This window comes from Cyprinus carpio, chromosome A2 (assembly GCF_018340385.1).
Source record: "Cyprinus carpio isolate SPL01 chromosome A2, ASM1834038v1, whole genome shotgun sequence".
In the NCBI taxonomy this organism is placed as follows: domain Eukaryota; kingdom Metazoa; phylum Chordata; class Actinopteri; order Cypriniformes; family Cyprinidae; genus Cyprinus; species Cyprinus carpio.
In genome coordinates, this window is record NC_056573.1 from 10,294,577 (window position 1) to 10,317,275 (window position 22,699).

At 38.4% G+C, this 22,699-nt stretch overlaps 1 protein-coding gene across 1 annotated transcript; it reads right to left on the reverse strand.

Annotated features, from left to right (window-relative positions):
• Positions 1-161: 161 nt before the first annotated feature.
• LOC109053559 (ADAMTS-like protein 2) lies at positions 162-22,334 on the reverse strand. The gene is made up of 18 exons (XM_042771938.1): positions 22,151-22,334; positions 18,949-19,085; positions 16,936-17,011; positions 16,611-16,710; positions 16,146-16,294; positions 15,534-15,657; positions 14,931-15,011; positions 14,656-14,831; positions 14,110-14,527; positions 12,617-12,956; positions 11,244-11,347; positions 11,038-11,164; positions 10,679-10,892; positions 9,656-9,811; positions 9,389-9,559; positions 8,434-8,610; positions 5,761-5,905; positions 162-667 (listed from the first exon to the last, which is right to left on the reverse strand). Exons 1-18 carry the CDS (start codon positions 22,247-22,249, stop codon positions 546-548), a joined length of 2,916 nt encoding a protein of 971 aa, XP_042627872.1. The 5' UTR covers positions 22,250-22,334; the 3' UTR covers positions 162-545.
• Positions 22,335-22,699: the final 365 nt, after the last annotated feature.

Below are 22,699 nucleotides of genomic sequence, written 5' to 3' on the forward strand. Positions count from 1 at the left end.
TAATCAAGCTTGTATGAAATAAATGGATTTGTATCAAATGTTAAAATGATTTAGTGATAAATTCATGATAATACTGAATGGATGTTTACTGTATGCGTGAATATGTGTGTATAAAAAAACACAACGCAGATCACAAAACCACGTTAGTTTTATTTCTTCTACAACCAACAAAAACACAATTTAAAAAAACTTTGTTCATATACGGTGTGTGTATTTATTTCGAAATGTGTAAGAGCAGAATCAAGGCTTCTACAGTACACAGTACAGTTGTTTGATCAGAGGACTGTGTGTCTCTCATCAGTAGACTCACGGCTCCTCTGCAGTCCAGTTACAGGAGCTGCCTTTACCGGGTCCCTGCAGGACCACGACCAGGGCCAGGGCCCTTTTGATATAGCACCTTTCTTTATGGAGGAGAGATTGACAGCAATGTAGTTGGAGGACTGGATATGTTCAGGGAGGGGTACAGTTCTGGGTTCAGTGCGTCCAGTACATAGTGGAGGGTCTTCACATTAACTGCAAGGCCACAGTGAGGAGCCAGACAGCCTTCACTGGCTCTTGTTCCTGCAGGATAGACAGCAGGCCTTCCTGTAGTACCAGTGAGTGCACAACTTCACCCGCAGGACAAGGGCACAGTTAGCTGTCGCTTTATCCTGACAAGCATCCTCAGCTGGCAGAAAAATAGATATGAAAACATTATTCTTACATCATTCATTTGTATTAAATATCCAATAAATATCAAATAATGTATTTAAATGTTAAAATCACAATAGCAATTATTATGGATAAATAAAATAAATATTTAAATGTACTTTTTCAATGCTAGTTTAAAAAAGTTATATAGTGAACACATACACACATTTACATTAAATGTTCTCACATAAAAAAAAATCCTACTTAAATACAATAAATAAATAAATATTTAAAATGTTGAAATCCATTTAAAAGCAGATGAAGCTGTATAAGAAATAAATACATTTAAATATTTACATTTATTTTTTCCCAAGTTAAAATGTTTAATAACAGAAAATAAATAAATAAATAAATAAATATTTTAATAATTTAATTAAGTTGAAATCCAAGTTAATAACAGAATGCTATATGATAAATACATACATAAATTTAAATATTTATGTTTATTTATTCCCATGTGAAAATCCCAGTTTAATAACCAAGTAAATAAATAAATAAATAAATTACATATGAATGCATACATAAATTTCAAAAGATTAATTTTTTCTTTGTTTGAGAAGTAACGCTACAGTTTGGGGCAGGGCTATCTCTTTTTTTTTTACCTTATATTTTTAACATTTTTATATTCCTTTATTAGATAAAACAACTTAGAGGATACAGAAAATAATGAGATGGAACAGTAGAGATAGGGGGACAGGACAGTCAAAGGACCTCAAGCCGGGTCTCAAACTTGTGTTGCCTGCTGAGGCACAGTTGAACTATATTTCAAAGTTCTTCCCACAAGACTTGTTCCAATAAGTACTGTCTTTTTGTTTAAAAAAATGGAACACCGTTGAATGGGCGGAAAGTTTAGGAAAAAGTGTTTGGAAACAATCATGATTTTTGCAGTTCCATTGTGGCACAGACACACTTCACCTTTATAAGGCAAGTATTTGCAGATACATCAAGAAAAGTGCTTTAAGTAGATCTCAATGAACATCAGTTACGTACCATACTCTCTCTTCTAAATCTCTTAACAGAGAACAAGGAATATCATTGCTGTCCAAAAGCACAAAATTTGCTGCCAAATTGATGACATGCTTGATGCACTTGCCCTTCAAAGCTTAAAAACAACAAAGCATTAATCTGGTCTAAATTTTACAGGAATTAGCTTGTTGTGCCAAAATAGATCCACATGTGCTTTTAATTGAGCCAAGTGTTTTAACACACACTCGTTGCTGTGTTTCATTAAAAAGTACAGCGTAAACTACTTGCAACTGGCATGATCAAATAACAGCAATGCCAGAGTGTGTCCTTACAGCATCTTTCCAAATAAAGATAGATTGGATTTCTTTTCAGTTCAGTCAAGGCCTCTCTTGTTGAAAGTCTGCAATGCATATTTAAGCTTTAGACAGTCTCAAGTCGGTTTGGAGACCACTGAAGGAGGGAACGGAGACGTCGCGTCGGTGACCGGCGAATTGGGATCTTGCTTCGAAAGACCAATTACTTTGAGTGTAAACTAAACAAGCCAATAGAAATTGGCATGCGATGATTGCATCCAGTTGTTGCCTATCACTGCGTGAGCATAAAAAGGCAGCCGGTGCACCAGATACCAGGTTTTCGCTGAGGAGCCGAGACGGGAACCTTGCCGCTCAGCGGTGGTACAGCAGCCGTGGTGACAGGATGTGACATCTCCGTTCCCTCATTCAGGGAACGAGGGTTACATACGTAACCGAGATGTTCCCTTTCAGTCGGTCACTCTCGACATCACGTCGGTGACCGGCAAATTGGGATCCTTACAAAAAAGACTTGGATGCTGCCCCTTCCAGTGTCCTGTGGGAGCTGCCTGCGCCCCTATTTGGTGTAGGCCGGGGCTCGCAACAAGAAGGCCAGTCACTGTTGTCATAGCACTACCCACTCAGTGAGATTGGATAACACTTGGAAAACATACCCGCAGAGGTGTAGCAATGGGGCAGGCAAGGCAGGCGTACGCTCTTCTGTGTCAGCCGCACCACAAGGATATGTTTTTTACATGTATTTATGCTTTGGTTTGAAAGAAAACAGCGCATCAGAGCAGCATGGCTGACACAGAAGAGTGTAAACCGCCTGCGTACTTCTCAGATTTGCCAAAATGGCGCTACACTGATTTGGAGAGACACAGAGGAGAGGAATTGTTGAATAAAGTCATTGTTTTTGTTTTCTTCATGTACAAAAAGTATTCTCATCGCTTCATAACGTTACGGTTGAATCGCTGATGGCAGATGGACTATTCTGACGATGCTTTTTATACTTTCCTGGACTTTGACAGTGTTACTTACTTGGCAGTCTATGGGGCAGTCTCAAGCCTACCGGTTTTCATCCAAAATTTCTTAAATTATGTTCTGAAGACAAACAAAGCTTTTACGGGTTTGGAACGACATGGGGGTAAGTGAATAATGATAAAATTTTAATTTTGCGGTGGAGTAACCTTTTAATTCAAATAACTATTAGGCTAAATAATAAAATAACGAGAATTCACTGACCAATATCAGCTTGAAAATGCTAACAAAGATCGACCTGTAATTTTTTTTTTTTTACAATGAAAGATACTCTGTTATTTCATCAGTCAGTCATGGAAGTCTGGTGGTTGATGGGCTTCTGGCAACATTCATTCCAGGAGAGAAGACAATTATATAGATTTGAGTGCACAGGTTTGAGCGTGCACATCTGAGTAAGAGAGAGCGCACATCCTGTTTTGTGCATTATATACCGTTAGATGTGTTTTGTCTACATTTCTTATGTTGTATAATATCACTAGGTAACAAAGATACATTAACCAAAAAAAAAAAAATCTTTTAGAAGGGCCTCACTGATTAATTTTGCCTGGGGCACCACTTTATGTAGGTACACCTCTGCGTACCCTTACCACTTGGAACAGGAATGTTGCAGAAGCCCCATCCTTCCCGAAGGAGGTTTATGAAGAACTTACACATATGAACAACCGTTATAGAGGTGATTGTAACCCTCTTGGAAAATGGTAGAGAGTCTGCCAGGGAAACACAGGCTCTAAGGCTATACTGTGGACTTTACACATTTGGGATCCACTTAGGTCTCTACATATGGAACTCAGCCCTCTACCGGTTCTCACAAATTCATTGAGGTGCGTTCAACATCTCCCAAAGAGCAGATCCCTCCATCTCTGGGTCGCCTGTCTCAGGGCCACTTGTTCTTCCACTTACCACCAGGTTTGATGGGAGCCTGGACAGGTGGGGCGGCCAGCCTATGCCCGGTTCCACAGCGCTGCTTGGTTGGAGGCTGATACGGATGCGGCGTGGGAGTGGGGTCAGATGCAGGGGGCCACCCTTGATGACAAGCAGGCTGGGGTGGTGCGGCCAGTGGATGGGTGGAGGCAGCAGCTGCCCGCCAAGGCACGATGTGACGAATCACCTCTGTGCAGCCAAGAACTGCTGGGCAAAGCTCTCGACTGCGTCACCGAAGAGGCTGGTCTTGGACACAGGGGTGTGGAGGAACCGTACCTTGTCGGTGTCCCTCATGTCGGCCAGACACAGCAAGAGATGGTGCTCCTGGACCACACGTGTGGACACCGCATGACCCAGAGAACTCGCGCTGACCTTCGTCACTTGGAGCACGAGGTCAATAGCAGTTGGGAGCTCTTTCAGAACTTCATGATCGTGACCACCCATGTGCAGGTCCTTCAGTGCCTTGTCCTGGTGAACCTGCAGTAATGCCATAGCGTGTAAGGAGGAGGCAGCTTCTCCACAAGCCATTTAAGCACTGCCAGTCAGACCAGACAAATGCCTACAGGCCAGGTAGAGGAGCGACGGGTTTCCCTGCCAGAAGGAGGTGGTCTTAGGACACAACTGTATCGCTACAGACCACTCCACCAGGGGGATCGCCGTATACCCCCTAGCTGCACACTCGTTGAGGGTGGTGAGGGAGGAGGAACCTGCAGGCCAGTTTCTGGCAGTAAAAGGTGCCGTCCATGACCCGGTGAGCTCCTCATGCACCTCCGGGAAGAAAGGCACTGGGGCGGGGCGCTGAGAACCAGTGCAGGCCACCCCAAGAAACCAATAATCCAACCTCGAAGGCTCAGGATGCGGTGGAGGTTTCCACTCGAGTCCTACCCTTTTGGCGGCCCAGGAAAGCATAGTCACCACCCTGGAGGGCAGCAGCGTAGCCAAATCTTCCTCTCCAGAGAGCTCTCCCTCTGATGCAGTGATCGACATCCAGTCTTCGGGAAGAGCACTGAAGGATACCGCTGGTACTCTCTTAGAAGAGGGCCCAATGCATTCCTTTTGCGGCTTGACTGGCTGTGAAGCACTAGAGGAGTGGTGGGCCCCTGAGGTCTCCCTGGGTTAGGGTTTTGTGAAGGGTTTAATCCTCTGTATGCCTGTGATTGTGCGTGAAGTAGTCCTCACCTGGCTGCAGCCAGGGCAAACACTAGATCGCAGCAGATGCAATGGAGCTCCTCTGGAGGTAACAGAGCCTGTTCCGCAGCTCCAAGATGGTCATCTTCTCACAATGGGGGAATGGCGCAATCTACAAATGCCACCTCAGCATGTTTAATGCCCAGACAAGTGAGGCAGCGATCATGACCATCACCCGGCGCCAGGTAATGACTGCATTCAGAAAAGCATGTGTGACGAGTCGGCTGCCTCCCCCCTAATTATCATCATCACCCCGTCCCTTAATCGCGGCCCTTCTTCAAGCTCCCGACAGGAGTGGGTGCGTGAGAGAGGAGGGGCGCTGTAAGAGCCAGCACGACAGGGGGGTAGTGCAGCCTGAAGTGCTTCCTAGAGCGCGTTAAACTCGCAGTTCACACAAGATACTGGTAGGAGCAGGGCGATGTTATCGCTCGGCTCCAAAGCGAAAAGCTGGTATGCGTTGCATCGGCTGCCTTTTTATGCTCACGTTGTGTTCAGCGGCAGCTGGATGCAATCATCACATGCCAATGTCCATTGGCTCATTTACCTGTAGTTTACAATCAAAGTAAATTAGGCCCTCGAAGCGAGATCCCAATTCGTCAGTCACTGACGTGACGTTGTATCAATCTGTTTGTATCTCTAGTGCTGTGGTTTGCTATAACAGTACCTGGTGGCTCAGTAGTGCAGGGCTGCACCTCACAACTCTGCCTGGCCTCTGGTCTCAGCGTTGAATCACAGCTATGGCCCAGTTCTTCTCCTTGATAACACTTCACCTCTCGCACACGCACTCCTATCCCACATGTCTTACTGCACTGCAGGGCACAAATGAGAGAGGCAAACATTTTAATGAACCATTATCCTGGACAGAGAAATCCCACCCTATTTGTACCGATGACTTTCAAAGCGATGTGCAAAACTAAATATTTTCTAAAAAGTTGGTCTCACAGAAGCACTGTATCATAATTAGACTGTGTTAGAGTCATGTGCATCAGATGCCATAAGGAAGTGTTTCCTAAAACTAAGTTTAACACAGTGAATTTGACCACGTCAAAATTGTGTGGAACTTTTTAAACCTCACATGAACTTTTGCAGATTCTTATTGAAATGACTGAATTTTCATTTAGAAATTTTGCTGAGCAATGGTAAAAGTGATTGCACCTTGAGAAGGCGTTCATATTGGACATATTCTTTTGACTTTCTTATCTTATATAATTTTACACAACTTTATTTCTCACAACTGCAAATTTTTCCTTCAATTGCAACTTTTATTTCTTGTAATTGCAATTAAATTCATGATCTCATGACTGAAGCTTTATCTCGCAATTTTGACTTCATATTGTTTTACACAACTTTATTTCTCATGATTGTGACTTTAAATGGATACTCCACCCCAAAATGAAAATTTTGTCATTTATCACTTACCCCCATGTCATTCCAAACCCGTAAAAGCTTCGTTCATCTTCGGAACACTATTTAAGATATTTTGGATGAAAACCGGGAGGCCTGTGACTGTCCCATAGACTGCCAAGTAAATAACAGTGTCAAGGTCCATAAAAGGTATGAAAGTCGTCGTCAGAATACTCCATCTGCCATCAGACATGCAATCTGGGTTATATAAGGCGACAGGAACACTTTTTCTAAGCAAAGACAACAAACATAATGACTTTATTCAACAATTCCTTTGTCAACAGTCTCCTCTGTGTCTCTCCATACCACCGTATGCTGCGTATGCTCTTCTGTATCATCCGGGCCACAAGGATGTGCTGTTTTCTTTCAAAAATCACATCCTTGTGGAGTGGATGATACAGAAGAGCATATACAGCATCTGTCGCGTCTTATAACCCAGATTGCACATCTGATGGCAGATTGAGTATTCTGACCACGACTTTCATACCTTTTATGGACCTTTACAGTATTATTTATTTGGCAGTCCATGGGACAGTCACAGGCCTCCTGGTTTCTATCCAAAATATCTTAAATTGTGTTTCGAAGACGAACAAACCTTTAAAGGGGTTGGGAACGACATGGGGGTAAGTGATTAAAGGGTAACTAAACCCCTGGTCAGAGCCTGACTCCACCCACTGGCAATATTTGAAAAATGCTAAAAAGTGGGCAGAGCACATCGGAGATAGAGGGGACAAACCGAGGGTGGGGCGTGAACCACAGTAACGGATTGATTGACAGCTGCTGTCAGAGTCGCTAAAATGGAGAGGGACTGTAGTGACACAAGTAGCTTTGCAACAGAGCTCTTCATTTGAAGTAGAGGACTTTTCTCCCCCACCTTCACCTGAAGTGGAGGATGTCGAGGTGTCTATGGACACAGGGCCAGGGCCTGAGCCATATCAATTCGAGCTGCTGGCTCAAACTGTGGTCTTAGCTCCTGCATCGCAATCGGCATACGACGATGCTAGTGAAGCAGCCGCTACAGTGATTTTGACGGAACAAGATGGTTTTATACTGCCAAAGTGCGTGGTAGCTCATACCAAGGGCGTGGTGAGATGGAAACTGCTTATGTCACATGCCACCGCTTACGTCACGTACTTCCCCAAACATCCAATAGGAAAAATCAACTGCAGTAGCCACCGTTCAACCTGAAGAGGGCAGCACTCAGACGTTTTTACACCATATATTGTAGAATTAAAACACTTTATAATCAAATTTCAAAAAAGTTACTCAAATCAATGAACAGCACTAATAAAGCCCCATTTTTACAGATCATTAACTAAAAAAAAAGTTGGTTTAGGGTTTAGTTACTCTTTAATGACAAAATTTTCATTTTGGAGTAGAGCATCCCTTTAAATCCCAGTTTCTTGTAATTGTGACTTATTTCTCGTAATTGCTATTAATTCTCATAACATCTCATAATTGTGGCTTTACCTGACTTTTTGACATTATATCGCTCATACAACTTTATTTCTCATAATTGTAATTTAAAATTCCACAATTATTTCACAATTGTCACGATTTCTTATCATTGTCACTTTATTTCTCTCTATTTGACTTTATGTCTCACAACAATTGTAACTTTATTTTCTATTTTAAACAGGCTTCCATACTAAATGACTATTAGGTTATTGAACACAAACTCAATGTGAGAACAAAACTGATGTGAAGACACATTATTTGTTTAAGAATGGCATATAACATTTTTTGATGCATGTTGTATCATCCTTTTATATTGTTAGTATTTTGTCCAGTACAGCCACTGTATGAACTATGAACCTGTATGAATCTCAATGAATATGCTACACATGGGATAAAATTCTTGCATTCTGTAGAACATAAAAAGATTAATAAGAAGAGCTGCCAAACCAGTTAAACTATAATAACCTCTCCTAACCTGGGACCAGGATGTGGTGAACCACTTGGAGCAGGGTCTCTCAAAACAAGCCGCACTGTCCACAGGTCTGAGGGTTATGTTGCACATCCGTTCGGGGTACTCCTTGAACACACCACCTTCTAGCCCTGCACACACCAACTGACGCGTCTTCACCCCACGACCACATGTGGCATTACACTGGGAATGTTCAAGACAAAATATTACAGTTAACAGCTCATTAAACATATAGGAGCTGAGTTGCTATTTTTAAATAAAAAAAAAAAAATGTTAAAAAATGTTGGTAACACTTTAAAATTAAGTAATTAGTTAATGTTAAGTAATGTATTAACTAACATTAACAACGAGTAATACATTTGTTATATTATTTATTAATCTTTGTTAGCATTAATAGATAAAACTACAACTGTTCATTGTTAGTTCATGACCGTTAATTAATATTAACAGGTATAGCTTTGGATTTTAATAATGCATCAGTAAACGTTGAAATTAATATTAACTGAGATTAATACACACTAATACACAAAAAAGTATTTTTTATTGTTATTTCATGTTAACTAATGTAGTTAACTAATGTTAACAAATATCAACTTATTGTAACATGTAATATAATCATCAGAAAAAAAGCCATAAATGAATTGAAAAACTAGAAATGTTGCCAACTAACTAAAATAAGAGTTAAGGAATAAGAGAACTAAAATTAAGGCAGTAAAACAATTAATAAAAATGAATTGAAATAAATATAAATTAAAGCTAAACAAATATAAAATACAAAAAAAATAAAAATGATAAAAACATAAAATAACTAAAACAAACTCAAATGAAAACTCAAAATATAAAAATACAAACTCAAAATATTGATAAATACTACAATAGCATATAATTAGTGCTAAAATAACGATGCGTTTGTGACGGATGGGAAGAGTTACCATAAACTGTAGAACAAGGGGCAGCTCACCTGTTCCCACTCTTGCTCCACCCAGTGAGCGGGGCAGTTTTTGTCTCCGCATGGATGCACGGCCACCGGCTTGAGCTCTGGATCACACTGGCCATCAGAAATCACCTTCCCACTACTGTTCTTACACATCACATAGCGTCTCATCCTGCCCTCCCCACAAGGCCCTGAGCATTAGAGAAGGAGAAGCAAAGACACATAATGTCATGTTTAATGGACAATCTAATATTTTAAAATTCTATGTGATATTTTTATTTTTCTGAAACCCACCGGCCCCCACTCAGAGACGGTCCACCTGCGGTCACAGGGTGGCCCCTCACACTCTCTCTGGCTAACCGGTCTGTTGGACTCGTTACAGAGGCTGGCCTCCATGGAGCAGCGCACCTCACGGCTCCTCACCCCACGACCGCCACACCGCGCTGAACACTGTCAGAATGAAAAACATGATTACTGTCACATTTGGCTCACTATTGGGTCTAACTGCAACTGTTGCATTTGGTTTACTATTAGGTCTCAACTAAAACTTAATCTGAAAAAAAAAAAAAAATAATCATTACTTGAAATATATATATAAAAAAAGTAAATATATATAAACTTTCGGATAGTTGCTAAGGAAACATTTCGTATTTCAATTATGTTTTACTTCATGTACTAAAATACTAAAATGTATAAAATGTATAAAAATAAAACTTATAGAAAAAAATATAGAGAGAGAAAAGACAAAGGAAAATGGCAAAAACACACAACGAAATTAATAAAACTTTAACTAAAATTTAAAATGAAATGAAAAAATACAAAAATAAAAAATTATTCAATATTTTTCTAAAAAAATATATAATTTTCATGCATTTGCACTTTACATGCATTTTTAAGATGCATGTCACATTCGGTTCACAATTAAGCATATTCTTTATTATTTCTGTAATAAGTGCTTTTAAAAGCAGGCTAAAGAGTACTTCTTTTTCACAAAAGTTTTCTTTGTAAAGCCGCTTTGGAGCAATATGTATTGTGAAGACTGTTAAATAAATTAACTGAATTACAATCAAGGCAACGCTAACTGGCAGCTAATATTCAATTCAAATGACATTTATGCATTTAGCAGACACTTTTATGCAAAGCGACTTATAGTGTATTCAGGCTATAAATTTTTTCCCCCCTTCTTCAGTATATGTGTTCCCTGGGAACTGAACCTACAACCTTTTGCGCTGCTAAAGCAATGCTCTACCATTGGGCCACAGGAACACTTTAAACATTTAAAATAAAGTCTTGAGACTAAAGGCTTTACACACTGACCTCAGACCAGTCTGAGATCTCCCACTGCGGCCCGCAGCTTTTGCTCTTGCAGGCTTTCCGTGTTATGGGCTTCTGCAGCTCCACAGCCAGACACAGCTCATCATAAACAGAGCTATCAAATCCCGGCGCCATCATCTTCCAGCAGCGCACCGTGCGGAACTGAAACCCCTCTCCACATGTCCGGGAACACTCGCTCCAGCGACTAGTTTCCCACCTGCCACAGAATACAGGACACAACAACTTTAGATCTGTTATCAACAGCATCTGCAGCTTCCAAACATCTATGATTATGGATTTACTTATAATAAAGCAAATTCTATCAAAATGAAAATAATCAATTGAAGTTTTCAGTATCAAACCTGGGCAGGCACTCTTTCCCCGTGCAGAACTCATGTGTGGGCTCTGGCCTGGTCAAAGCGTCGCAATAGCTCTCATCCACCTCTGACCCATCATAGTTCACACATAAGGCATAAGATGCGCTTATGCCTACAGTAACAGAGTATAATGTCAGGTTGGCTGAAAAATGCAAATGTGTCTCACTCTCTGTGTGTGCTTGGGATTTCACCTGTTGTACACGTTGAGCTGCAGGGCGCATATGCAGAGACCTTCCATCTGTACATGTCGGACATGCTAATATCACGATCTAGAGAGTCCACCTCAAACTCATTACTGAGAAAAGAGAAAGAAAAAGATGGTGAGCAGTGCTGCTCATTATTTTTCAACTTTTACTTATGTCACACAATTAAAATATTATATACTTATCTTATAAAATGTAAAATGTAAAAAAAAAAAAAATCAGTTAACATATGAATCAACTATTTATTCACAAAGAAAAACAAGTCTGTTTTAACAGTGAAATTAGACCCTTATATGCTATCATGCAGCATATACTTTTTGTAGTTATTGTTGTTTTCACAAAGATAAATTTCAATTTCATTATAGCTGTATAATTTTGCACATTGTTTCACATTTTTTGTAAAGTAAATAGTTTTGTAAAAAAAAAAAAAAAAAAAAAAAAAAAAAAACCTTTTGTGGTCGGAACAGTGAAAATATTGGCAGGCCCCCCCCCAAAAAAGTATCCTATTTTTTCCTCCGGAATTAGTCATTTAAAGCTGCACTCCATAACTTTTGGCACTCTAGTGCTAATAAACTGAATAATAAGTCTGAATATAAAAACTTATTAAAGGTCTACCGTAGTGATTCAGGATATGCCAAAAACAAGGCTTGGAAAATGGATTCATGATGTACTCGCTTATAATATTAATTTTGTAAATTTTGAAGTTACGGACTGCAGCTTTAATTATGGCGACAAAATATACACCTAAGAAATTGCCACAAGAGTTCATATGCCGTTTGACTGAATAAGGTAAGATTGGAATTTATCAGCCCATTTTGAGTCGACTTGTGGTCCTTTCCCAGTTCTGTTCTCCTCTCTTTTTTCTCCAAATGATTCCTGTTTCGATTCAAACTGTCCAAATAAAGCTAGAAAAGCCAAAAATATAGATATAAAGCAAATTAAAGCTTGTTATATTAAAGTAAATCGGCTAAAACAAGTACACTTATAACTCAGACCTTGACACTTTGTATGTTTGCTTAAGTCTGAACAAGAATTTGATTAATTGAACTACATTATCATCAATACAGTTACTATAGCAGAAAATGTAAATCCCCTGAGTTCCTGCATATCCATAATTTAAGAAAAGGGTCATTTATTTTTCATAATTCCATGTTAACTACCCCTTTGAGAACTGAAGGCTGGGAAAGGAAAATATTTCTACCTTTTTCTGCCCTAAAAAGCACATCTGTGGAAGGGATGCAGTGACGTTTTGAAAGATTGGTGCACATTTCCATTCATAACAACTCAAGCCAGACAATGGCAATAAATATGTCAGAGCATTCATCTAAAGGCTCAATCCACTCATATGCCCTCCGTCTGACCTCTCACTGTGGGGGCTCTGCACTGGCTCCACCTGGTGGAGCTGGAGAAGGTTGGACCGTTGGTTTGTTGAGTCATTAGTCCTGGGCTCAAATACAGGCTCTCCATCTGGGCCGTGCATTTCCAGGTTGCCCGGGTAGATCTCCAGTGTCAGGCTGTTATCCAGTGAAGAGTTGAGCTTGAGTACGGCACAACCCATGAGTGCAGAACTGTCTTTACAGGGCTGTCTGGAGCCTGATGGCCATGATGCTCCATCATAGAAGAGACCCTTCAGAACTGGTGTATTGGTGTCATTGGAGTCACTTATAGATGAATCACCATCAATCAGGTTTGAATCAGGGCCTGGACAACAGCAAAGCATGTTTAAATATGAAATCAATCAATCAATACATGACATTTTAGCCAAGATTAGCTTTCCTTTAAAGTATAAAAATGTCTGTACAATATACAGTAACTTAATATAAAAAACAGTTTTCAGAAATTTTAAATGGCTTTTATAGAATGTACTCTACATTTAACAACATATACTCTACCATTCAAAAGTTTGGGGTTGTAAGATAAAAAAAAAAACTTACATTAACACTTTTATTCAGCAAGAATGTGTCAAATATTTCTATTTCAAATAAGTGCTGTTCTTTTGAACTTTATATCCAAAGAATACTGAAAAAAAAAAAAAACTGTGATGTTTTCCACAAAAAAAATATTAAGAAACACAAAAGTTTTCAAAATTGATAATAAAAAGAAATGAGGACCAAATTATATTTATTTCTAAAGGGTCATGTGACACTAAAGAATGGAGTAATGTCTGCTGAAAATTAATTTTTGCCATCACAGGAGTAAAATAAATTTTAAATATATATAAAATTTAAAAAAAGTTATTTTTAATTGTATTCATATTTTACAATATAACAGTTTTTTATTGTATTTTCATCAAATAAATGCACACTTGGTGAGCATAAGAGACTTCTTTCAAAGACATTAAAAGCATCTTTCTGAACCCAAACCTTTGAATGGTAGTGTAGGTAAGTGTTTTGTATTAAAAAAAAAAATATTTTTTTTTTTTTTATTTTATGTTTTTTATTTAAAGTAAATATTAGCATATTTTTAATAAACCCTGCAATGCTAGTTTACAGTAAAGCTAATATTAACTGATTTTTATATCTATAGCTACATCTGTAATAAACTGTAATACAAGCTGCTTTCACACTTTGCTTTTTTTCACACAACATTTACTTGAGTTTGAAATCATGTTTCATATTGTCAAAATATTCTTGCATTTACAACAGTCATGAACCACACTGTAGTTCACAACAGAACCATTTTCCAAAAAAACCCAAAAGCAGTTTTCAAGCAAAACAGCTTTTACACAAATCAAACAAAACTAAACTTTATGGTCGGTCAGTAGAACCCTTGTCCACACCAAAACCTCTAGTGTGAAAGCAACATGAAATGCCAACGAATGAGCCCCAAATGTTTCCCCCTAAAGCTTACTTACCAAAACTGCCTTGTGTCTCAAGATGGTGCATTTCAGCATCTAGCTCGTTCTGGAGAACCTCACTGGCAGGTCTGAACAATACCAGACCAGGCAGCTCACTGAAGTTTACAGAGGCCTGAAGTTCCCACAACAGCTCCTCATGGTCCACATGCACCTCCACATTATCTTGAAGTCCCAGTGAAGTGCTCTGATTGCCTTTCTTTCCATACTCCTTACGAGCCTCGATTTCATTATGAGTGGAGGACAGCTCTGTAGAGGACATGTTAACCTTCTGCTGTGCTTCTGTCTTTGACATCAGGTTGCTTATTTGCGGTTGCTCAGGTGTAGAGGCCATAGGAGCTGCCGCCCTCAGCTCCGGAGCTCGAGGAACTGTGTACTCATATGTGATGTGAGGCATCTTTCCATTGAGGTTGTAATACTGAACAAAAAGAAAACAGGTACTTAGAAAAGACAAAAACAAATATACTACATACTACATGCTGGCTGAGATATTTACACATGAGATAAAAATATGGTTGTGATGATGTTACATACCTATATACCTACCATGACATTCAGGGCCTGATGGGTGGGACCCTGAGCCATGATGTACTCAAAGCCATCCGAGAAGAGGTTAGCCGGCCTCCTATACTTAAAAACTGTCCCAGCAACATGGAAGTTCTGTGGATTGTCAATCACACTGTTCCCATTGAAGAAGAAGTGACCAGCTTCATCAGACAGAGCTAGAAAATTATGAAAGTTATATTTAATCATTTCTCTCTCTCTGTATCTCTTCTTTGTTCCCACCTGAATTTTGACAGATCAACCCAAGAATCTCTTACCCAAGATATTTTCAGTTTTCCGCCGTTCTATGATTTGGATATCAGTAGCACCAACCGGTATATTGGTTATGAACAGATAACCTAGGACACAAAGACAAATTAATACATTTTAAACCATTTGTTACATTTAATTATTTGTACATAATGTTTGTGTTTAATAGGTGTCAAATGAGACATCTTTGTTAAAGTGATAGCTCAGCTAAAGGTGAAAATCTTGTCATTACTGACTCTGATGTTGTTCCAAACATGTATAACTTTATTTGTTCTGTGGAATACAAAAGAATATATTTTGAAGAATGTTGGTAACCAAACAGTTTTGGTTCCCAATGACTTCCAATGAATGTCAAAAAGTATAATGGATGTCAATGGGAACTGAAATTGTTTGGTTTCCAACATTCCTCAGAATATATTCTTTTATGTTCTACAGAACAAAGTAAGTTGTGACGGTTTGGAATGACAAGGGGGTACATAATGTAGGTACATAATGACATAATTTTCATTTTTGTTTGAACTATCCCTTTAATTTATAAAATACATGGATAAAAAGCAACAAATTTGGCCAGAGATGGTCTATTCAACCCTTAATGCTAACATAACGTATACCTAACTGTGTGATCCCTTTCCGGTAAGATCCTGAGACACGATAACAAGAAGCTCCGTTTCCACCACAGACTCCACATTTGTCTATGGTTTTACTGGAATACAATTTCCCATCACACCCTACCACCTGCAACCAAGAGAATAGGACAGTTAGCGCTGAGCATAATCTCACAAACACAGGTCACCAAAGAACTGATCTCTGTCCCATTAGATTACACTTACCCATACAGTACCTCATATTTAGAAGATATCAGATTATTCATTCTCATTTCCTCTATTATTACATTTAGATGATCTAATTAATCTTTAAAAACAGTAATAATTGAATAACCTTCTTAAATCTCAAAATAAATATATATATTTTTATAATATATACATTTAAGCTTAAACAGATTCCATGTTTCTATGTCTGGTTTTATTATAAATTTTGAAAAAAACTGATGACGATTCATGATTTTTCGGTATCAACCAATAAAGCGTTTGTCAGTTGAAAGACTGCTTTGGCTAGAATGTCAATCATCCTAAATATAGCATTAATGTAACCTTCTCACCTTACAAGACCTTGGCTGCTTGAAGCTTGGAATAATCTTTTCACCAAATATTATTCTGACGCACCTGACACTGGCCCTCGATGCAAACACCCTGATAGATCCCATCCCTGCAGAATGTCCCGTCATGGGCAGGCACCAACAGCTGCCTTTCTCCTGTACTTGTGGTGCACTGGAGGTCACATGGCTTATTGGAGATGTTGATGTAATCATCTGAACAGGAGGTGACATCAGCAAAACATCATTATGATCTCGGCTTTAGAGAATTCCTCTAGATATAATAGGTCTTCATGGCATTGAGAGGCCTCTTTTGTACATAGGGGACTATGGGCTGAGGAAGTAAACCTAAAGGGGCATCTGTGAGCTATAATAGAGCTGGCCAGGGGCCAAGACAAGAAATTCAAAGAGTCTAGAACACTAAAAGGCTGAAAGACTAGGAAGGAGAGTGAATTAATTCAGAACACTAAAGCAATTTGTTTGAAAAGAGAGGGGGGTGGGGTGGAGAAAGAAATGAGTGAGGTTTTTTTTTTTGGATGGATTGGAACCCACTCATAGTGCTTCCTGCCGAAGGCTTTGGCATTGAATTGAGAGCACTGGTGCTGTTTGAAGCTGATTCTGCTGTTTGGGCACGGCTAGGCAAACATCCAGACAACAATAAAGACACAGCTCGTGAGCCAGGCAGCAGGTCAAACAGCCTGCAGATATTAGAGCTTCAAGCCAACATGTGTAAAAATGCACAGTTATGCCAGTTGGCTTGGATGGAGTATTCCACACAGTAACACAATCATATTATTATGGATTATCCTTTAATTATACACAACCATCTTTATGAAGATCTCATAAACTTTAGGCCCTACCTGATTTGTACACAGCTGATACTGTTTGGACGGTCCCATGCAGAATGAACTGTTGATGTTTTGGGTCGACGTCAGTCTGAAAACATGTTACCTGTATATAAGTCCTCCAAATTTTGATGGGACATTCAATTCAAAATTCTACAAATGCATGAGCTGATTTTCATTTTACTGTTATAGTGGACAACCAACACATAGCCGATATTAAAAGAGGGATCCCAGTGGCATATGCTGTGGGTATGGATGCTGGTTTCCACTATTAGATGCTGAAGTATTCTTGTTCACAGCTAACACTATTTTAAAAGACTCATTCCATCCAGCACATAATCTGTTTGAACTATTACCCTCAGGTCAGCGGTACAGGACAATAAAAGCTTTTGCAATACTAAATGAACACTGAATGTAACTGTCTCTTTTGTCCAATGTCCCGTCTTGTCTCAAAATATTGCTGCTTAAAGTATATATATATATAAGTATATATATATACTATATATATATATTGAAGTATTCTTGTTCACAGCTAACACTATATAGATGTGTGTGTGTATATGTATATGTGTATGTTTGCTCACATATATACACATTTGGTCTTTTATTTATTTATTTATTTATTTATTTTTTTGGTTTGAAATAGGATTGCACATAATTTTGTTGTACTTTATGTATAATGACAATAAAGATTCTGATTCAGATTCTGATTAAATTCTATTTTGTCTTAAAAATAGTATAAATAAATTAAATTAAATAAATCACTTAAAACTTGATTCAGTCATTTTAAATGCTACAAGTGAATTTAGGCATCTCAACATATAATAAAAAATGGATATTTATTTTGAGATTTCTTAAAGATTGCATTTACCATTGTTTTTAAATTATTAGTGTTTTTAAAGATAAATTTTAAGTGAGTGCAAAGACAACATAAATGTCAAAATTAGAGGAAATGAGCTGCATAATTATATATCAAACATCAGACATTTCAGATGAATTTAAAATAAAATAAAAAAACTTAAATATCCTTTGAAAATTCACATCTTAGTTGTTGTTTTTTTTCTGTTTTTTTTTTTTTTTTCTGTTTTTTTTTTTTCATTTCTACTGACAAAAAAAACCTGCCTACACCACTACTGAACCAAACCAGTCCAGGACGGTTTATCTAGCTGGGGACCAGTGTTAGTTTAGTATCATTTATATAATATTTTTAATTAGCTTTTAATTTCTCCACTTTCAGTTTTCATTTTTTATTCAATTGTTAGCAATTTTGTTCTGTGCTTTTGTCATTTTTATTGTTTTCTTTTCTAAATATTAATGTATGGGTTTAATGTATTTTAGTTGTTTAGTTTAGGTTTTATTTATTTCCAGTTAGTAAATTTAGTGATTCAACTTAATTCTGTATTTCAGTTAGTTGCCAAAGAAATATTTCAAATTTTTGTTTGTTTAGTGTTATATATATTATTTCAGATAAATTCCACTTTACATTTTTTAAATATAGTTTTAGTTTTAGGTACTAAACTAGTTAACTGTGAACAAGAATACTTCAGCATCCCATAGTGGTAACCAACATCCATATCCACAGCATATGCCACTGGGATCCCTCTAAACGTTTCCATACATGATTCTCCTCATCTGTCTAGCTCTCTCTGTCCCCTCCCCCAGGGCCCCACGCACACACCTTTCGCTGCCTCCAACATACTGGGAAGTGCTAATGGGAGCCAGCTGGACTGGCTCAGCTAGGGCCCTTATCTCCAGTGGAATCTCCTCAAAACATTTGACCATTTGCTCTAAAAGCCATTTTATAAATATGATTGTCATTCTGAGCAGAATGCCCTGTGTCATGTGGGCCAGTGGATTGATGTTCATTCCACATGACATTCCTCTGGGTGCTCTGGAGGATATAAGTCAAGGGGGAATTCTCTCTCACCCTCTCTCATGTCACTTCTGATTAATACAGAATCAGAGGGTCATTTTTCCTTGGGTGAGCTGTATCTGAATGAGCTTGTGTAGCAGTTGAGAGCGGTTTACCTCTGTTGCAGACAGTGACGCTCTTGAGAGCGCACTCCTCCTCCGCAGGTACGGGAACAGGTGGACCAGCTGCTCCATTCACCCCACCACTGCGCTACTTCATCTGGCTGGAAATCCTCCCTCCCCTCACTGCTGTCCTGGCAAAGACAGAGACACAGTGCTTCACTGCTGCACACTTGCATGATAACATGGAAAATCTGTAAACAATGGCAATTATTGTCAGACACAAGCACTTCTCTGTGCAACTTGTGGGTAAAAGCGGTCAAGACTCTCAAGACACTTTTAGTTTTAGGGAAGAGATGGAGTCGAAGGTGGATGGAGCCCCCCTAACAGCCCAGATGAAAGGGCCAGTGACTGTAGGCAAATTAAGCAGACTCCTGTTGTCTAGACAGCAGGTTAATCGCTCCTCTTCAAGCCGTGCATCAGTGAACTTTAACACAACACAGGCACGGCTCCATGGAAAGTCTTGTGAAGCTCTCAAAGAGAAGAGCTGCCCAGCATGGTTGATCTCAAACCAGCTTTAATGGTCAACATTGGATTTTGATATAAGGAGGCGGATTTACACAAAGACCATTTCTTCATATAGCCCTATGCACCCGTTGAACCATCTTGAATAGTGTGCTGTTTAGTCCACAACTGACATTTGGAAACTTATGGTATATTTAAGAATGAAATCCACTTTTCTGAAAGTGATATTTTGACATGGATGTCCACTAAATGTCTGGTATGTATCTTTTGTTTGGAAGGGGATGGCTGTAAGTTATGTCCAATGATGATTTAAGTAAGAACACTGGTTTTTCATGCTTGTTTGTAGGATAGTATGTTTGTTTTGTGTTTGTTTGTGAGTTTGTTTGGCAGTTTCTTTAAACACAAATAGTTTGGCAAGAGCTAATTCAGTGTCCCCCGCCCCAAACACAGGGGTCTTGTCCAAACAAGAGTCTGCATGCCCATATGTTTTTTATCTGAATGCCCTCTGGATGTTTAGATTCTAAATAGACAATAGACTTTTTCCCACTTTCTAATGCATCCTAAAACATAGACCCCCTAGGGAGACCACATGGGCCCGATGAGTTTCCAAATGTCACTTTAGTTGAGTTTAGTCTGCTGATGCTTGCCAGTCAGGCGCCAGTCAGGTCAAACCAGTCATAAATGTGCTGAACTGAGCATCAAAACATATTTTTTAGCACAACAGTAATATTGCTTTCAAACAGCATGTATGAATAATGCCCCTAAATGTTAGACCAAACAGATGAGGGAATGACAATGCTCTGTTTATGGACTGCTATAGCAGAATAAGACTAAAGATTTACATTGTAAATTATGTTTATTTTGTTTTGTAGCATATTTTGTGTGATGCTGATTCTGTTAACCTGTTCGAATGATTCCTTCATGAAGCAAAAGAGCAGGTAGTAGTTTGATGATGCCGTGACTGAGTGTGGAATCATGGGAGTTGTGGTCTTCATCCCAACAGCCGATGCCATCTCAGACTCGGCAGAAGTCATATTCATGGATGAGCTAATGATTTATTAACCTAGTAGAATGAAGCAGGGTGAGGCTGAAAGCCGTCGGAGTAAAACGAGGCCGCTGAACGAGCGTGACACACGGCTCGAAAGCAGCGGAGCTTTTATAATGCCACAGTCGACCGCTTCCGCTCTTCCGGTCGTGCGTATGTGGGGGAAAAAAGCAGCTGTGTTTTACGTCATTGGCAGGCAACACAATGACACTATGGACACAATCTGTATGCATGTATGAATAACTGTGTCACTAGTTAAAATTGTTTATTTTTATGGATTTAAACATTCTTCGAAACATTTGGGATAATGTAAGTACACAAGTCAGTAAAATATATAATACTGTTCTTGTGGTTTTTGGATATTCTTTGGAAAATCTTACATATTGTGCCTTTAAAAAACAACCTATTTAAACTTTTTTTCAGATGAGCCAGTATAAATTCTATTTATGATCTAATGATTGTGATAGGATATTTTATGAGATGAATCATAGCAAAAAAAAAAAAAAAAGATAATAAATTTAGGTTATAAAAACATTGTGTGAACATTGTTTTGAAATGTTTCTAAAACTTTGAAATGTCCAGTCTTTTTGTCATTATTCCAATGCTATTTAAAGTTTACAAAAACATTTCTTCCAACAGCCTAACTTTATTTTCACCCAAAATGTGTTATTTGAATGTTTATTTCTAATATTTTAAAAACATAAATGTCCAGTTTTCTTGCTGTGATTAGAATTATTTATATATATATATATATATATATATATATATATATATATATATTGTATAATATATTATATATTAGAATTATTTAATATATATATAGATATATATAGCCTATTATTTTAAGGTTTCTTAGAGCATTCATCATAGGACTACAAATAACATCATGTTGATCTCATAACGTTTTCTGCCAACGTTATTAGAACGTAAATTAAATGTTAATAATGTTGCAAGAACGTTCCATACACATTACTTTAAGAAAGTTTTGTCCAAACATTTATAAAACTTTCAAAAAACGTGAAAGTCGTGAGAACGTACACGGTAGATGGGAAGAAATTAAAAGAAACATTTTAGAGTATGTAAACACAGGATAACAGTTTACGTGACAACTGGAATACATACATTTTAATAAAGTTCTTTGAAACTAATTGTTCGAAAGAATCGATTCGCGGAAATGAGTCGGAGTTCTCACCACTAGATTCACCTCGATTCAACTCACTCTGGACTCAAACATGCAACAGCAAGAAAAGTTGTCATCGGCACGGAGTCCAGAAGCCAAGTCAAAACGAGATTTTCAAGAATAATAATTCACTTTTAATTCATTATTAGCTCGCGAATTGTTAAAACATGCTCTCGAAATATCAAAACGTGCTTGCAGTTTTAATAAATCGCTATTAAAATCCTAAAAAAATAATCTACAGCTTTAATTTGGCTAATTCCAGACATAAAAACTCAGCTGGGCTTTGATCTCAGAACACGAAACAACGCAAAACACGGTAGAAAAGAGCAATGCCTTGCTCGTGGACGTGGTCAAAACCGTGTTTTGGTGTGAAAGTTTAATGTTACGCCCGCCACAGTGGCTCTTCTCGTTTCCCGCATTGTAACCGGCATTTGTAACTGAGCGCTTATTCAAACCAGCGTTAGTAAGAGTGTTTCACAACGTTCTGTACAAAAATGAACGCGATTTACCTTAACATTTGCACCTGCTGCCGTATTAATAATCCATAAGTGTAAGACAAAATAGTGTAGTACAATATGTCCGAATCTTGCAGTCCAGAGACAGTACATGGTTCATTTGAGAACAAGGAGACCTCGCCCCCCTGATCTTAACCAAAGACTAAAGAGAGAGAGGGGCTCACACTTTGAGGTCTAACGGTGAAGGAAACCCTTGATGCATTAATGGCTTTACAACCTGCTGGAAGAAAAGAAAAGGGGGTTGGTCAGACCCACTGTGACTGACCTTGTAGATTTCAAAGTAGCCTACAGCAATCCATCTCCTTGAGGATCCAGAAACAGAAGTTTGCCTAAATTAGTAATGTAAACAGTCTAATAATTACAGGACAAAGTTAAAAATAAAAAAAAAAGCCTTAGGAATTACCTGGCATTTTGTAACAGTCTTATCACCTGATCACAACCTGTCAGTTTTATGTTATTGCCATATTTTTCATAACGCATCCAATTAATGAGTTACAAACATAAAGAAATGCAAAGACAGTGTTTTTAAGGGGTTATTGGTCC

Excerpts from the sequence above, each read along its gene's own strand:
- LOC109053559 (XM_042771938.1), bottom strand. The coding sequence starts at position 22,249 with ATGTACTGTCTCTGGACTGCAAGATTCGGACATATTGTACTACACTAT. Across the intron at positions 15,658-16,145 it reads GCATCGAGGGCCAGTGTCAG|GTGGTAGGGTGTGATGGGAA; the intron begins GTGCGTCAGAAT and ends TCTTGGTTGCAG. Across the intron at positions 12,957-14,109 it reads TGAGACACAAGGCAGTTTTG|GCCCTGATTCAAACCTGATT; the intron begins GTAAGTAAGCTT and ends GCTGTTGTCCAG.